This window comes from Corvus cornix, chromosome 1A, assembly GCF_000738735.6.
Source record: "Corvus cornix cornix isolate S_Up_H32 chromosome 1A, ASM73873v5, whole genome shotgun sequence".
Lineage (NCBI taxonomy): Eukaryota > Metazoa > Chordata > Aves > Passeriformes > Corvidae > Corvus > Corvus cornix.
Window position 1 is genome coordinate 40,120,114 of NC_047057.1, and position 17,970 is coordinate 40,138,083.

Here is a 17,970-nt window from a genome sequence, read left to right on the forward strand (position 1 = left end):
TTAACAGTTTTGGCCTGACTTCACTGATTGCTGGTGGGTGGGCAACCAGAAGTTTCACTTTAGTGTGCGTGGGTTCTATATATTGAAGTGTCTTACAGGCCTTACATCTTCCTCCTTCCCAGCACCTTCTTGGCTTGAAACAGCTAAGTATTACAAAAGGTTTTGACAAGTTGGCTGTATCTTTCCTTCTAAGCCATGTACGTGCATAAAGCACACAGTTAATTTGAAGGTGTCTTTGTAACTTTGGATTGTTTTTGCTAGATGTGTAAAAAATATTTCCAGATGTGTTTAATCTCAGGGAACCAAAATGATTTATCTTTATGGACTAATTCTTACTGTAATTTAAAGCTGATAATGGACAAATCTTAAAATACAAGCTGTGTTGTGCCAGTTGGAACATATAGAAAGTAATAAGTTTAATCTTAGTTTAGGAAGAAGACAGAGAACCACAAACCACAATATATATATCTTTGGGTATTATTTTAATTTTCTCCTCTGATTCTAACTGATAAATAAAAATGAGTAGGCAAAAGGGAAAATTAATCTCACATAATAACAATGGTTTTACTCTGTGATATCTTTGTCTGAATTTCTCACATGTTGTATTTCTGTTTGGTCATATGGAGTATGAAATTCTGTATGTTAGATTCCCAGAATCAATCTTTGGACTTAGAACATGTCACTGCATTTAAATTAATGTAGCCCAGTGTTGCATTATTTTACATTATGAAACATTGCAGTTCATGGCCTTGTCTTCTAGTTACGCCTGTACAGGTAAAGATGATAGGGATATTTGTGCATATAAGCCCCATTATTTCAATTGGATGTAAGTATTATGTATATCTCAAGACAGTGAGGAAAAGTTAGAGCTGATTGTTTCTTGAAATCCTACTCAAGCCCCTTTCAGCCTTTGCTATTAAAAAATCTGTCCTTAGTTATTTGGAAATCTTTGCATATAGATTCAATGGTTGGTCTCGACAGTCCATCTCAGCAAATGATGTTAATATAGTGTATTTTATTACAGGTCTAGAATTGTCTTCTTTTTCTCTCATTATTCATCAGCTTGCTTGTCCTTTCCTGCAATATCCCCTCTGTCTCATTTTCAAGTACCCTATAAACAAAATGCATGGTTAGTCAAATCATCATTCATGTCTGATATATTGACTTCTTCATTACCAGATTACAATATTAAAGTGGTGTGTTATTTCCTCATTAAGGTTTTTCCTTAAAAACATTGGTGAACTTTTCCTTTATTGTGTCCCAGGTTCAAAAAGTGGTTTCTGTCATTGTGCAGAGGTCATAATTGCAACATAAGTGAGGTTCTACTCAGCAGGTTAGGAGTGAAGGGCAAAATTTAGTCAGTGTTTGGAATAACAGCATAGAAAGAAGGGATACTGAAGGGCAATAGACACAAGAAGGTTCTCTTTAACAGTCACTCGGTCTCTTTCTTGGAGCATTATACCCAGAGAGCTCTTCTGAATGTATGTGAAACCTTTTATTTGTTTAACTCTGATCATCTCACCGATTCAGTGATGTTATTCTATGTTTATATCAAAGTAGCTATGAGAAAGATATGGTCTACTTCTGCTTGGCTCTTGTGTCTTTGTAGTACAGCTGATCTCAAATCCTTGTTGCTTTGGGCACAGGACTTTATAAAATTTGAAATAAATTACCCTTGCTTTTTCTTTATTTCTCTTTTTCCTTTATTTTCTTCCTATCTTTATTTCTCTTCTCCTTTCCACCTATTTCTTGAATTAATGAGGACTGTGTACTGTGTGTTACCAGGGGCATTACAAATAATCCATTGGAATCTCTAGTGAACACTTTAAGCTTTGCCTCTCCATCTCATTAATTTGTTCCAGCACCTTGTCACAGGTACATTCTACATACTATATGCCAAGAGTTTAATTATAGGGAACTACATCCGTATTTTTCATGTAAATCTTAGAGATTACTTTTTTTTCTCAGCATGAAGATGTTGGAAGAGAGAATAAAGTAGTTGGCATCAGTCCTAAAAAAAATACCTCACAAAACAGCCAAATGAAAAGAGTGGTCAGTTGGGACATGACGGGGTGTTGATGGAGTAGCAGGAATAAATGGACTGAAGATTTTCTTCCAAGTGCACATGGATTGCATACACTTAAAATTTTGTTTCCAGGTTGTGCAGATGTTCTTTTTGACTTCTAACCTTCTGGACTTTTTTTGAAGCTATGAGAAAAACTGTCAATATACTGTATCTTTTAAGAGGCTTATGTTTGTATTATAATGTGCTTTAATTCAAGCCATAAGCCAAAGATGTTTTTAGGTATAACTTAGTGCAGGAGGCAGCTTATTTAATCACATGAAAATTTGGAGGAAGGGGAACAGTTTCACAGTTGCTCCTTGAAAAGTACCACCACAACATGTTTCTCTGCTCAAGCTGGCATTATAATTAGTTTTCTATAGGTACTTGGCTGCCTTTGGATTTAAGGGGATTTAAGTTTGAAGCAGTGTTTCCCAGACTCATTATGCCTGAAGATGTCTGAAGGGAGAAATAGTGGAAAAGCTGAAGAGATACAAATCCCTGTAGACTGCTGACATGATGCCACTTCATTGGACATAAGGGGAAGTGGCTTTTACTCTAGTGGCCAAAGAGGATGGCAGTTCCCTCTCAGAGGGAAATTCAGGCAGCTGCTCACCTGACCATGTTTCTTTTGCCCTTCTTTCCTTTCTACCTCTCACATGCCAGTTTTCTGAACATCTGAACTTGGTGCAAAACCATTGTCTTACAAATACATGAGTGTTGATGAGTGATCTGGCGCAAACTGCTCAAGTATACAGTACACTACCAAAAACACCTCACAGATGAAAGAAAATTCTGGTGAATCAGGAAGAAGAGAAAGCAAGAGAGGAAAGAGGGCAGAAGCACCTTTTTTTTTTTTTTGCACTATATATATGTTTTTGAACTAAAACACTGGAGGAAATTATTTTGGATACTGAGTTTGAATGCTTCTGCAAAGTTTGATGCTTTTAACTGGATATTTTTAATACACATTTTTTAAAGACTGCCTAAAATGAACACTTTTGACTAAAAGAGGTCAAACTTAACATTCATTTATTTTTGAATTTCCATTTTGTTTCTCTGGGAAAGTTTTCTTCACACTGACTTTCCCACTACTCAATATATCTACTCAAGATATTGGCAGTCAATGCATCCCACTCTACTTAGATCATTTAACTCAAGTAGGCCATTTTGAATCCTGCAAGATCTTGGTAATGTCTGTCATCAACAGATTGATGACATAATTACATAATTGAAGTGGTCTCCGTTGACCATTGATTCTTTCTGAGCTGCTTGCCTCAATGAAATGAATGGGATGAATCTAAGTGTCAGTCTTAGAAACCACAAAGAGGTATCTATGAACTAAACAAGTTAAAAGGAACTGTCTTCTAAATATTTTAAGAATGTAGTGACATCTAAAGAGTCAGTACATCAAATTTGTTACCAAACGTGCCCAACATAGGAACATTCAGTCAGGTCAGACAAGTGCCCTTATGGCTCAGGAACTATGTAGGTTTGGATATAGTATTGACCATTCACAAAAGATGTAAAGCTCTCTATTTCTGTCTGCACTGAGCCTGTCTCAGGAGAAGTTGAAGAAAGATTATGAATAAAATTTGTCACTGCACAGAGATGAGGTGAATTTCAAACAGTGGCATACTTGTGTACTCATCTTTTTGGGAAAAAAAAATTATTCTGTAAGTAGCATGCAGTGTAATTGAGGAGTTAGAAATTGTTGAAAGCTTTCTGTACTAGCTTTCCTTAAAAAAAACCCCACCATAAATCTATAGTGATATTTGTTGTGTAAAGATTTTACCTCCAGAAATGTCTTATTTTATTTATAATTTGCTGTTTAAAAAAAAAATAATAATAAAAACCAACCAAGCAAACAGCAACAACAAAAAAAACCCCAACACAACAAAAACTGTAAAAACCACACACAAAAAAACCCAAACAAACCTCCAAAAAACCACTAAAGCAGACTTCATTTTACTTGTTTGCTAAAAATAGGTTTTGCCACTATACCTCTTAAAGTGCATGCAGTGGCCTCTCTCCAACATGATGAAAATGGAGTGGGGAATAAAAGAGAGGGGAAAAAGGAGTGAGGTTTCCAGTGTAGAGGTCCCTTCTCCCTTATATTTGTAATGGCTTAATTGGAATATAAAAGTCTAGAATACAACAGGATGTTCAAATTAACTCTGTTTTATTAATAGGTGTTGAGACCTCCTTTTAAAATAGTTTCCTTTGAATAATGTATGTTTTCTAATAACTCTAAATTGTTTAAAGATTCCTTTTTCATTATAAAAATGGATTATTCTCATTATATTAATTATGCATTCACTTAATTTGGCAGTTCACATTGATCATCTGCCTTTTTAAGTGCATTCCCAGTTAGAGATGTAAAACAAAAAGAAACTTTCAGATTACATAAAACTGAAATGTATTAGCTGTATCTTCATTGAACAAAGAACAGATTAACATGTTCCCAAACATACTTTTGTTTTTACATTGTCTTTCACTTTTGAATTTGTGGTAATTTAGGAGTTATTTTTACAGATTTTCTTACATTATCTGTTTCTTTTTAAGCAAATTTAATTTCTTTACTGCTGTTTTTATTGTTTTTCAATTTCATCCTAGTCTATCTAATCACTGTTTCTGCAAATGGCTCTTAGCCCTTTTCGATGCCTAAATTTTTAGCTAAGTTTATGAGCACTTTTTTTGTGTCTTACTTCCAAAGATGACTCATATGTCACAGCCTGAAAATGGGTTGGAATTGCTACGGTTTAAGGATCAAAGTATATTTCATTGAAATATGATAGCAGTGAATTTTCTAGCACCATTTTTTTTGGTCTTCAAGTCTTAGGCTTACATGTGTTAGTGAGTGTGAGAATTTTTATCTATTTACAGGTGTGAATTCATTTTTTTCTTAGATGTTTCTGCTTAGACTGAGGTTCAGTATGGTGAAGTGCCACATCCTGAACTTCAGTCACAACAACCTCATGAAATGCTACAGGCTGGGGGCAGAGTGGCTGGAAAGCTGCGCAGAGGAAAAGCACCTGGGGGTGCTGGTTGTCAGCAGCTGAACATGAGCCAGCGTGTGCCCGGGTGACCAAGAAGGCCAGTGGCATCCTGGCCAGTATCAGCAATAGTGTGGCCAGCAGGACCAGGGCAGTGGCTTTCCCCCTATGCTGGGCACTGGTGAAGCTGCACCTCAAATCCTGTGTCTGGTTCTGGGCCCTTCACTACAAGAAAGATGCTGAGGTGCTGGAGAATGCCCAGAGAAAGGCAGTGGAGCTGGGGAAGGGTCTGGAACACAAGTCCTACGAGGAGTGGCTGAGGGAGCTGGGGTTGTTCAGCCTGGAGAAAAGGAGGCTCGGGAGAGACCTCTCTCCAACTACCTGAAAAGAGGCTGTAGCCAGCTGGGGGTCAGCCTCTTCTCCCAGGCAACCAGCGACAGGACAAAAGGAAGTGGCCTCAAGCTGAGCCTGGGAGGTTCAGGTTGGACATCAGGAAGAATTTCCTCACTGAAAGGGGTGGTTAAACATTGGAACAGGCTGCTCAGAGAGGCTGTGGAGTCACCATCCCTGGAGATGTTCAAGAACAGACTAATCATGGCACTCAGTACTATGGTTTAATGAGTATGGTGGTGGTCAGTCAAAGATTGGACTTAATGATCATGAAGGTCTTTTCCAATCTAAATTATTCTGTGTGCTATATTTATAATACTTTCATGTAGTCTCATTGTTCTCAGTGCTAGAGCTTTGTGGTTTTTCTCTTCATTGACTGAAGAACAGCCTAGGAAAGATGTATTTTTTTCCCCACATATTTAAGGAAAAGCTCCTATGAAGAAAACAGTGCACTAATGAAAAACAGAGTATCGATGTTGTATTTATAAGAGAAACATCAACCATGACCTGCTCGTGAAATCTTACTAATTTCTGTAGCAGAGTTTTATGTTGATGGTAGAAAAGTCACCCTAGTTCATAGGTAGGTCAGTGTTCACTTTTGTCAATGAAATGAATAAAAACTTCACAAGCCATAATTCCAGTGAATGAATTATCCCATTTCTGGCTAATAGGCTAGCTAAATGCAGTATATACCAAATGATAAATAAAAGTGCATGGATCTGCTACATTGGGAAGCCCAGATACTCCATGGTGATTTTGCATTGAGAAATTAAATCCCTTGATGAGGTGAGGTCAAAGTGAACCAGATATAGTATGTCCATCACTAAGTCCAGTATGTACTCATGAACCTTTCTGCCAATGAAACAAGTTTATGATACTCAAATAATACATGTTCACAGAACATATGTGCTCTTTGAAGAAAGGTTCTCTCTGTCTTGAACATACAGTGGCATTAAATCAGGGTCCTGACTTTGGTCTATGGCTTATACCTGCTCCTACAATATCAATGAACATAATTCCAAGAAGCCAGGATTTCTAGACTTGAAACAGGAAGATGTAACTGCCTTGCAGAAAGACTTCATTAAGCTTCTGACCTTTCTGCTCCCCAAACTCTCTCTAATAACTTTAAGAAAATCTTCAGCTACTACTAACCAACAGTATATCTTACTTCCAAACTGAAGACAAAAATTGTACCAGATGCTGAGCTATTCAGAACAATCTACCAATTTTAAGTCCTTTTTGTGACTCTCTAGGTTGCTTTTATCACACAACATTAAAAGAAGATTATTACAGACCACTATAATAACTATTTTTTCCAAACTCCCTTTAGAACCAATCACTAAAGTGGAATGCAGTGGAGTATTTCCAAACAAGCTAGGTCACTGACCTGAAATGCTGTGGAGTTTCCATGCTTCTGGCTCTTCCCTTGGGTTTAGCCTTAAATCTAATCGTTCTGACATCTCAAATACGTAGTGGACTCTGCTTCCTCAGCACAATATACTGGACTGCTCAAGAGATGTGATATTCATATTGCTGATCAGAGACAGGGTTAGAAATGTGCCTTTGTGCTTCTTCCATATTGTCAAAATGTAGTGTTTCTAGGGACTGAAAAATGTACATGAACAATGCTGGAGGCTTTGTGGCACGAACAATGCTGGAGGCTTCTTTGCTAATGGTCATATGTTTTGACCTATGAGTACTATCTCATGAGGATTTTTGTAGAGATAGCATGAAGCTGCTACAAAAGTGCAACTGGATAGTTCTTTTTCATCCAAATTTCACGTTTCCAAACCTTATACATCACCAGGTGTCTGGGAGATGATATAGAGTCCACAATCTTCCTCAATATTTGTAAATCATGAGGTCCTCTGTAGTATATATTTTCATCATTAATCTTTTGGTTTGGTGAGAGCTTTCAGTGATCCAGATGTAGTCACAAGTTTAGTCATCAAGTCCCAAAGGTTTGCTAGTTAATTTTTTCTCTCTTATCTGTGATCATGCTCTGGATGACATCCAGTGGTATATTTAGCACAACTGCAGCAGGTAAGTGTTTCAGACAAAGAAAAAGGCTAATAAAAAAAAAGTCTTTTTCAAGCCAGCCCATATATTGACCATTCAGCACCCACTGGCTTACTTAGTATTTCTGTGTATGTCATTTGCATGGAATAATTGCCTTTGTTTCTCCTATCAAATCCTCCACATTCAGCAAAAAATTGTCTACACAGGCCTGGAAAAGCAGGATATTTAAGCAAACATTCCCTTGCTCTGGGAACTGCTCCTTCACAGCCAGGGAATCTGTTTTGAAACTCCTAAAGGAAACAGTTACATTAGGTCATGTCTGTTGACTTTGCATCTTGCAACCTTGATTCATCACCTGAAATACTTTGGAAATCAACTTGCAGACAAGGTCTCTCCTCATTTCTTCCACCGAATGCAGTTTAAATTTTCCATTTAGCAATCTCTGGTTGCATCAGCTCTTGAGCTCTGCATTGCCACAGCAGAGCTGAAGGTGATAGTAACTTCAGTGATGGCTCTGCTCATGCCACTGACAATGTAATTTTGCTCTCAAGACATCATCTGCATCAAAGACAAGATACAATGCATTGAGTCAGCCAGAATCTGCTCCCTCTTCTGATTTCTGTTGAAGCTTGAAATGCTTTGAAAGCACCAGCATGTATTCAGCTTCAAATCCTCAATGTTGAATGAGCTGAAAGAACTTCTAGTGAAGTTTATTACAAACAGACTTTACAGTTGAGTCTTGATAGAGCCACTTTTGGTGTTGTGGAAGTAAAAAACTCTTTTGAAGAAGAAAAGAAGCAGAAGACTTGGTGAGAAATGTATATTAAATGAATCAAATTCCTACTAGGATGGCACTGGAAGTTTTTTTCATTATTATTCAGAAGGTAGTTTACTCAGTTTTGCTTGGATTTCACCACACAAGTCTGTCATTGAAAGATATCACCACACAAGTCTGTCATTGCAACCTGAGTAAATGCAGAACCAGCAGTATTCTGAGAACATTTAAGATGGTTCTTTTCAAAAGCAACACCAGCAAGATGAGCTATTTCAGAAATCTACTCTGTTCTGGGACAAAGTACCTTTGTATGGTTGCCAGTGAGTAAAAGAGGGAACATTTCAACTGAAAGATTGGTGCAAATTGCACTTTTATCTAGTAAATTAAGCAAATTGCAGTTTTATCTAGTAAAATAAAAGCTCACACTGCCTGCAAGGAATAGTTAAGCCCATTCTAGAGGAACACACTAATGCCTTTGTGCTCTGAACATAAAAGATTTTTACACACAGACATATCCCAACCAATTAATACCTTTCCTGTTACAAGAAAGCAGCAGAACTACCAGTTCAGATGTATAGCTTTTAAATTGCTGGTGGTGCATGTCTTAACAAATGCTTTGCAAATGTTCATGATCATTTTAGAGAGACAATTATACAGGATAGAGGGCTGTATGCTTTCATTTCTGTGGATAAATATTTTTTTAAAATTGAAAAAAGATTAAAATAAACTGTTCTTTTCAATTGCTAGGAACTGGAATTTTTTTGTTCTTGCTTAAATTACATACATGCTTATATCTTATTTTTCAGTAGATTGCATATATTGCCCCAAAACTTTTTGGTCGAATATAGACTCAGAACCACTGTTGATGGTTTGATATGAAAATAAGTTTGAACAAGGCTGCAGGTACAGAATTCAGCAGCTTTAATTCTATTTATGATTCTTAGATCGTTTAGGGAAAAGTGGCTAAGAGGATTGTGAAGTATTGAATCAGTTTTCTGCTATCAAAGGCCTTTAAAAACTCTTTACTACACATTTACACTCACCCCTGTGCTGTCTATCAAGAAAGCTGGAAAATTATATTAAAAAAAGTACATTCCAGGCAAAGAACAGTATTTTTGAAAGTCACATCTGAACCTGGACTATGGATTTCCCACTTCCAGTTCAGAAGAAGAGTAATGAAAAATATGCTTTCCTTTAGGTAGGAAAATGTGGAATTTGGAGCTTCAGGAAGGCTGCTTTCTCAAAAGCTATTGTGATTCCAAAAAACAGTCAGGCTACCATAATTTATATTGTTGGCAAGAGTTGGAATCGTGACACCTGCAATAAGTAAGCTCTCTGTGATGTTGGGCAGTATCTCATAAATCATGAGGTTTGCCAGCTGCTTGTCAGAGAAGAAAATCCTACATATAAATTTAGACCCACACAAGTGGTTCCTGGATCCAGGGGCTTGTGGATCATACCTTCTGATCCACCTTCAACACCTTGCCAATATTACACCCTGCTTGTGCTCTTCTCTTGGGAAAACCTCTTTATGGCTTTGACAGGAAAGGTTCAGAAGTCTGTTTTTTAATGAAGAAAGTGCAGCAGTAAACTGCTAATCTAGTTCATTCTTGTATGAATTTGGTATATCAGATTAAAAGGAATGGCAGCTAATGTTTTTCAAAATGGTATTTTTCTACTTAGGTGCTTTAAATTAAATAGAGATGTGTGAATAAAACTAGTCTGCCTTTCAGGAGAACTTGGCAAATCAATTTTCAACTGAAAGTTTCCACCTTGTACTGGGTCTGGCTGGGATAGTGTTAACTTTATAGCAGCCTGGATGATGCCTTGTTTTGAATTTGTGACTAAACCAGCCTTGATAACACAGCAATGTTTTGGCTGTTGCTGAATAGTGTTTGAGCAGTGTCAAGGCTTTGTCTTTTTGAGAGGGGACACAGCTTGGACAGCTGACCTGAGCTGGCCAAAGGGATAGATATAACAGTCCATGTAACATCATGTTCAGCAATAAAATCTGGGGTAGAGAAAGACGAAGGTTTTTGGCTTCTGAGGTGGCTCTTTGTTTGGAGACTGGCTGGGCATCCGTCTACCTGTGAGAAGTGATGAGAAATTTCCTTCACTTTGCTGTTTGCTCTTTTAGTTGGGGGGGGAGGGCTTCTTCCCCATATTAAACTGTCTTTATCTTGATGCAGAGATTTTCTTGGTTTTGCTCTTCTGTTTTCTCCCCTCACCCTCTGTGAGTGCTTGGATACTGGCAGGGGACAACCCACCACACGCCTGTACACTCCGATATTGACTTTTTCACTAGATGGAGAAAGTTGCAGCGAATTTTATTTGTAGCCCAAGCAATTAAGGAAATCTTTGATCAGCAGCCCTCCTCTGGATGCTCTCTAATAGCTTTATAAATTTCTTATGTTGTGGTGCCCAGAACTGCACACAATAGTCAAGGCAAGACCAAACCACTGCAGAGTGGGAAAATCACCTCCCTCAACTGGCTCTCAGTGCCAGGGCACTGCTGGCTCATGTTCAACTTGCCATCTACCAGGACCCCCAGGTCCCTTTCCATGGTGCTGTTTACCAGCATCTCATTCCCCAGTCTCTCCATACATCCAGGCTTGCCCCATCGCAGGTGCATAATCCAGCACTTGCCCTCAGGGGAGCCCACAACTTCTCCCAGTTTAGTATCACTGCAAACTTACTTAGTATGCCTTTAAGTCCTGCATCCAAGTCATTTATGAAGAGAACTGGCCCTGAAATGGAGCTCTGTAAGGGCTGTATAGAGGTATATAGAGGATAATACAGTTGGTTTCATATATATATCATCTGCTACTTACCCACTCAGCATGAGTTATTGCGACTGTTAATACCACTTCCGGTAGGGGAGAGACTTGTGTATGGTAATGCACAGTCCTAGAATTTGCTTTTCTGAAGAACTGAAACTTTTACTTATATGTTCCTTCTTCCCCCTGGCTGAATGTATTAATAGCACATCTACTTACTAGTGTTTCACTCTGCTAATTCAGGACTTTCATTAGCAAAAGTACCTTAATGTTAACAATTTATGGCTGGTTTGTTTTAACATGAACCTAAAGATTAGGGATACTGTTTCGCTTCATTCATTGGAAGAGAATTGGAATACTAGTTGGTCAAGCTTATTTCAAAGATTGCTCTTTAAAGAAAATAGGAATTCAGCCCAAATCAACAGATATGAACTATTTTATTTGGATTTCCTTGGAGAATTTTCAGATTCAAATCTGAGTTTGTCCTGCTGCATATAAGGCATACCCTGATATTGTATCCAAAAGAAACAAAAAGAGATTTAAAAAAAAAAATAAAGGTAAACTTTTAGGTTTTGTCAGATTTTTTTCCCTTTAGAAGAAACTTCCATTAAGAGACTTGCATTAACAGTTCAACCACTGATTTATAATTCTGAAGACAAATTAATTTCTTGTGGTCCAAACTGTTCTCAAACCATATTCTCTTCCTATGCTTTTTCTCTCTTTTTATTTATTTCTTTACTTATTTTCCTGTGTGGGAAGGTTTTTTTTATAAATCATCTGCTTCTGGGTGCAATAAGCACAAAGCATTGTACTGCGTCAAAGTGTGGCTCATATTAGAGTGTGGATGTAACTAAAGCAAGCAAACCTTATGCTGTGAATGCAGGAAGGCACCAGAATGTTTTTACAAGTTTTGCAGATCTCAATAATTAAGATATTGGAGACTGAGTAAATAATCTGCCAACTCTCCCAAGCTGAAATGTATCTACAGAGAAAACAAAAAGCTAAGAAAGCTGCCTTTCATCACTTTTTGTATTGAAATTATTCCTTCTGCAAATGTCTTTGTTGTACCAAAGCATCACTGGGTTCACAATGCTTGTACAGACCTTACTAGCTCTCGTTAAGGGGGTTTTTTGCATAAGCACATAGCAAGTATGTGAGCAATGGGAATGCATGAGGAAAGGAGGAAAGAAAAAAGAGAAAATCCCTCACCATGAGAGGAAGTCATTTGCTCATGGTATATTGTTCCTCATGAGGCTTGTGGTTAGGGGCGGCATGGCGGAGTTTTGGTTCAGAGATCCTATTTTGCAAGGTAAGATAAAAAGGGAGGGATGGGATTCTGGAATGTATAATCACTATGCTTTAGGATAGCTTTTCCAAATGTAAAGTTATGTAGGCAAAGAGACTATGATGTAGTTCATAAAAGATGAATTCCTTTAAAAAGTCGTTGCAAAAAATGACACATTTTACAAATTAGGTGTGAAAAGCATTGAAAGAAGCAAAAATAAGCTTGTTTGAGTATCTTCCAAATTCTTTTTTTCACCTTCTTCAAAGGAAAACTCATTTTGATGGAGTTGTACCGTATGTTACATCTTTTGTTTTGGAACTACTGTACTTCAGTTAAAGCTTGGTTAATGCTAAATTATTGATTGTTTTCAGTTTATATTTGGTTTAATGATTATTATAATTTCATTTGTGAAAACTGAGTCACTTGATTTTAGCCATCTTATATTTTTGTTTAACGTGAGAGGTAAGTATCATATAGGAAACTTGTAAAAAGCTACCTGTTGTGATTCTTTTAGTGTTACTGAAATACATGATAAAATACCAGCCCACTAATGTATACATATATGTATAATGGTTTTAAAGCAAATACAGCTTAGAATTCTGAGGCTGAAAAAATATGTTATCATGTATGTATACAAAAACTTATCATTTTATATTATTTTGGGATACACTTTTAAAACGGGAATGTGTTTAATTTGTAGATACTATTTTATTTCAATTTGTTTTGAGGAGGTAAATATCATTGTATAGGCAGAAAGGCAAATTCTCAAATGGCAGGCTTCTTGGGGTTTGGGAGTATTGTTTCTTGATGGCTGAGTTTTTCTCATTTTTCTGAAATATATTCCACAAATATTGTTATTACTTGTCATATTTATTGCAGTTTTTCTGCATTGACTATGTTTTAAAGATATTGAAATACAGAGCAGATCAACAAATAATTAAACATTGAACCTGAGATGTTGGTTTGTTGCTTTTTTTTTTTTTTTGGGTAATTCCTCTTCCTGACTACACTGTCCAAAATACATTGCATCAGTATTTTCTGTGGGCTCATGTTCATGCACTCTGTTGCAGGTCAGTTCCTCCTAGAAGAATCCCGCCTGATAGAAGCAGCTGAAATGGCAAAGAAAGCAGCTGAACTTGATAATACGGAATTCGATGTTGTTTTCAATGCAGCCCATATGCTCAGGTTAGTGCTTTTACATATGCCTCACTTGGTTTTCCTCTTTTTTTGGAGGAAAAAAGTCTTTATAGCCTTTGCTTATGCAGGATTCTTTTTAAAGCCCAGCACCTCTTTTGAATAATTCAATATTATTGCTAGTAAGATACAAAGAAGTGGAATGAAATTGCTGCAGCATTTAGCACTTTGCATTTCTTAAATTCTATTTATTATATCATAATTTCCTGCCTTCAAAACTTCTATTGTTCACAAGCAGGTAATTATTTTGCTTGCACATGAGAACAAGTCTTTCTTTTGGGAAGAACCTTCTGCAGGATTTCCTTTCACCTGATTTTTAAAATTTTAGTGTGCATAGCAACTGAAAAGAGGAGACCATATTTCTCATCTGGATGTAAATATAGAATATTGAAGATTTCTGGTAGTATCAGTAGGGAACACTGTGATAATTAGAAATCTAAATATTCCCGGGCTGATAATGACTTTGAGACTCATAGGACCAATTAGTGATATTCTCAGAATCTGTGATCTAAAATGTAGTCTTACATTTAATTCTTTCTATCTGAATACAATAAAACTTTCAACTTCCATTTTAGCTTTTAAAGCTGTCAGACCTGGTTATTCAGTAACATTAAGCTTCTGTCTGTGAGTTTAGCATTATCATTAAACTCACATTACTGTAATAGGTATCCTCCATGCTTATTTCTAGGATAACTATCTAATCATTGTCTATTGTCTGCTTAACAGCTCTAAGGATACTTGATTTCATTTAGATGGTATCTAAGAATAGAAAAGGCATGAAAAAGGAAATAAAAAAAATAAACTTCGTTAGCACAAAACAGTTCTTGAGATAATTTCTCTGATGAAGATATCTTACTAGGCTGCTTTATACTTCTAGCATATTAAATAAGAAATGAAAGAAAAAGAAAATAGTATAAAAGAGAAGGTAGAATGAGCTTCAGGCAAGTGACCTGTGTTTCAGAATTATCGTTTCTGTGCCATGATTTTGAAATAAGCCCCAAAACACCTTTTTAAAAATAACGCTTACTGATTGTAGATTAGAAAGGAAACCAAGACAAATGGCTCATTGGTAAGCAATAGTTCAACTTGACAGAGGCATATAGGCTATTTTAAAGATCCTTCCCTTCCTCATGATTATTTTGTGAATGATATCTCTCAAGATAGAATTCAGTAATATGAAACATTTAGATTAATGTTACAAATTCACAGACAAGCATAGCAAGTTAGGCATGACAGCTGAATTTAGAAAGGTATAGAGGGGTCAGATTCCTGATTTTAGTGAATGTGTTATAGAAGGTAGTTTAGTGGTAGGATTGTGTGTATTTTAAAATGTGGTGGTGTAGATCAACAGTATTTTGAAAATAGGTTTAATAAATCTCCTGCTTTCTCTGTGAGCACTGAGTGTAGCATTCTAGGTCTTTGAGGCACATGTATTTACATCTGGATATGAGTATTTTTTCACTTTTAAAGTAACAGCTATGCTGCTGTGCTCTACATCAGCCTTGGTTACCCTACTTGATCTGGTTGGGAGTGTACTGTTTTTGGGAGGCCTTGACAAGCAATGAGCTCAGTGATTCTAAGCTGCATTCTCGATTTCTACTGTAAGTGAAAAGCCAAAACCTTCAAAAACAAAGAAAATGCACCAAACTGAAACACTTAAAAAAAAAAAATAGGGGCCTGCTTTAGTTTAGCTAGAATCCCTTGTGCTCTTTTGGGATACCCAGTTGATCTAATTTTTTTACCTAATACTTGTCTCTCTTTGTGGAAGATCATAATGTCTTCCTAATATTTTCTGAGGGTCTAAAATGATCTGAAGGATTTAGCAAGAGTCAGGGTGGCAAAGCTGAATTCAGTGCTGACAAGTATTTGCTTAAAACCCCATGTGTTAGCATCTGAATGATTTTTGCTAAAAGGTTATGATTTTGTTGTCTGTCCTTGTTCGTTTCTTTACTTAGCAATTGATTCAAATATATTGCTTCCATAATACTTGTTGGACAAGGGCAATGCATATTCATTCATTGTAACAGAGCAGCTACAAATCCAGCATGAGTCTGGCTCTTCAGAAGCAGATGATTTTTAGGATCTTTAGAACAATGGAGAGCTGAGGTGATTCCAAGAGGAAAACAGTTACCAAGACACAAAGGAGGATGGAAAGAAGGGAGTACTCCAACTGGCACAGAGTGACACAGCTAGAAACTGAATGCTAAAGGCAGTCGTAAATGAAAGGCTGACATAGTTTCAAGTAGGTGACCAACTGCTCTTTAGGTACCCTAGAGAGCTGTAAAAACTGACTGGTAAGTGAGTAAGAATTTTGAATGAACTGCACAGCTGTGAGATAGAAAATGCATTATAGAAGTTCACAGAGCATGAAAATGAAATTGCTCTTGTGAGGGACACAGGATAAATTTTAAAGATGTGTTGTGGAATAAGAGACAGAAATTGATATTAATGTGGATGATGCAAGATTTCCAAAATGGCTGCAAGATAATAACAGCAGCTTAGATTTTTGTATAGATTCTGATGTTTTCTTTTTCAGACTAAGTATTTTACACAGTGATGTGTTTTTGAATTAGGAAAAATTCATCTTTCTCTCCTCTCTTACTACTGTTTCCACCATTAGCCTAAGGAGTGTCACAAGACTCAGAAATATGAAGACATTTCTTGGTTTACAGCTGTTTTGGATAGAAAATAAACACACCATTCTCTTGAAATGCAATTTATTTTTCTAGCCTAGTGCTAAAATATTTCCTTTTTTTTTTAATCCCCTTACTTGCTGAGAAAAAAATTAAAATGCAACCTAAATAAAAATTAACAACTTCTAAAAATTTTGAACTGGAGTGCTGCAAGTTAATTTTCTTTTTCTTAAACTTGAAACAGAATTGTCAACTGGGTCCAAATGCAGTAGCTGTATTTGTAGATAGCCTGTTCTCAGTTTGGCAGTCACAAGAACTTCTGCTCCTCCATTCAGATATTCCCACATTGCTTATTTCCTCTCTCTGACTGAATCTGAAGTCAAAAAATTAATGACTTAGTTCTGTTTGCATTATTGAGAGACCTCCCCTTTCCTAATTACATTACAGTTACTAATTTTTTTTCCTAAATGACTTCTGTAGCATCCTGTTAGTGCAATGCAAGATGATTCAAGTCATCTGTAAGAGGGGTGGGACGTGGGATGAATGCAATTAATTTATTTGCACCAGTCTGGTAACTTTTAACTTGCATAGTACTTGCCTGTAAAATTCATTTTCTCAACAAATTTGTTTTCCAGACAGCTTTCTTCAAGGGTCATGCATCTGTTTGGGTGGTTCTTAAAATGGTATCTGGTCATGTGTTTTACGTTTGTAGTATTTGCAGTGCTCTTGCTTATAGGAGTTTGAAGTCTCTCAGCAAAGCAGTGAAGCGTGTGTGCAATGTGGCACGGTGGCTGTAGTGACTGAACCATGTGTTAACAAGGGCTAAGGTTCACTTTGCCCTTGTAGACCAGGTGAGCTGCCATGAGCAAGGTTTCCCGTGGGCTAGGGAATGATTATTTTTAGAATGAGGGATGGCACTGTGGTGGCATCGCCATAATAATTTGAAACAGGAAAAGAACTTCACCTTGTCTCCACATGAAAATAAATTTGGGAAAAAGATTTATTTGCTTGAAAGCACATTTTGTAGGAATAATTAATTTTTCCTTGCTTTTGTAAGAGGGTTGTTCTGGGAAAATCTCATATGACATGAAATTACAGCATATTTATTGGCTGTTTGAAAACGGAAGTCTAAATTAGAGCAGTACTACATGACATGGTCTTCATTTTTCAGTGATTTTCTGTAAGAGTATTTTGGCTTTCCAGAATACACTGACCAAACATGGAGTGTAGTTGCTGATACAGTATCATAGGCACCACTTAACCCTGTGTTATTGTCTGAACAGACTATATTCATTCTTTAATTATTATCTATGTGCTTAAATATGTATGTATGTATGGCAAAGCATATAGTCTATATAATTTTTTAAAACAGAAAAATGTAGATGAAGGGTTCATTGCAACAGAGCAGCTAATTATAAAACCTGATTATAATTCTGTTGTTACACAAAAAGGTCCATTAATAATGCCAAGTATCAACATTCAGCATTTTAACACAGGAATCACTGAAGAAAACTTTTTTGTAGGTGTGCTGACATCCATGATTTTACTGTAAAAATCAACAGTCTGAAGCCTTGTACCAAGCAGCAGGCAGATTAAAACTAACCCTTTCCCACTCACATGTATCTAAACCAGTCAGCATTGGTGATGTTTTTCTCTTAAAACAGTATTTTTTCCAGTAGCAATGCAAAAATTCAAAATGAATGTAAACTGATTATAGCTGGGTGTCAGGAGAATCTAAGAGTGATGTGTTGTCAAGCACATTTATTAGGTGTCACAGTCAGCTGGAACTAAATATGGGGAATTGGTTGGTCTGGAAGCTCAGGTTAAGAGATATGAGAG

General features: G+C 36.7%; 1 protein-coding gene across 1 annotated transcript in view; it reads left to right on the forward strand.

The window, feature by feature from the left end:
* Nucleotides 1-17,970, forward strand: part of TMTC2 (transmembrane O-mannosyltransferase targeting cadherins 2) — a 235,776-nt gene that overhangs the window by 191,655 nt on the left and 26,151 nt on the right. The window contains exon 10 of the mRNA XM_039571159.1: nucleotides 13,375-13,489. Within this exon, the coding sequence (XP_039427093.1) occupies nucleotides 13,375-13,489 (115 nt within the window). The remainder of the gene's footprint in view (nucleotides 1-13,374; nucleotides 13,490-17,970) is intronic.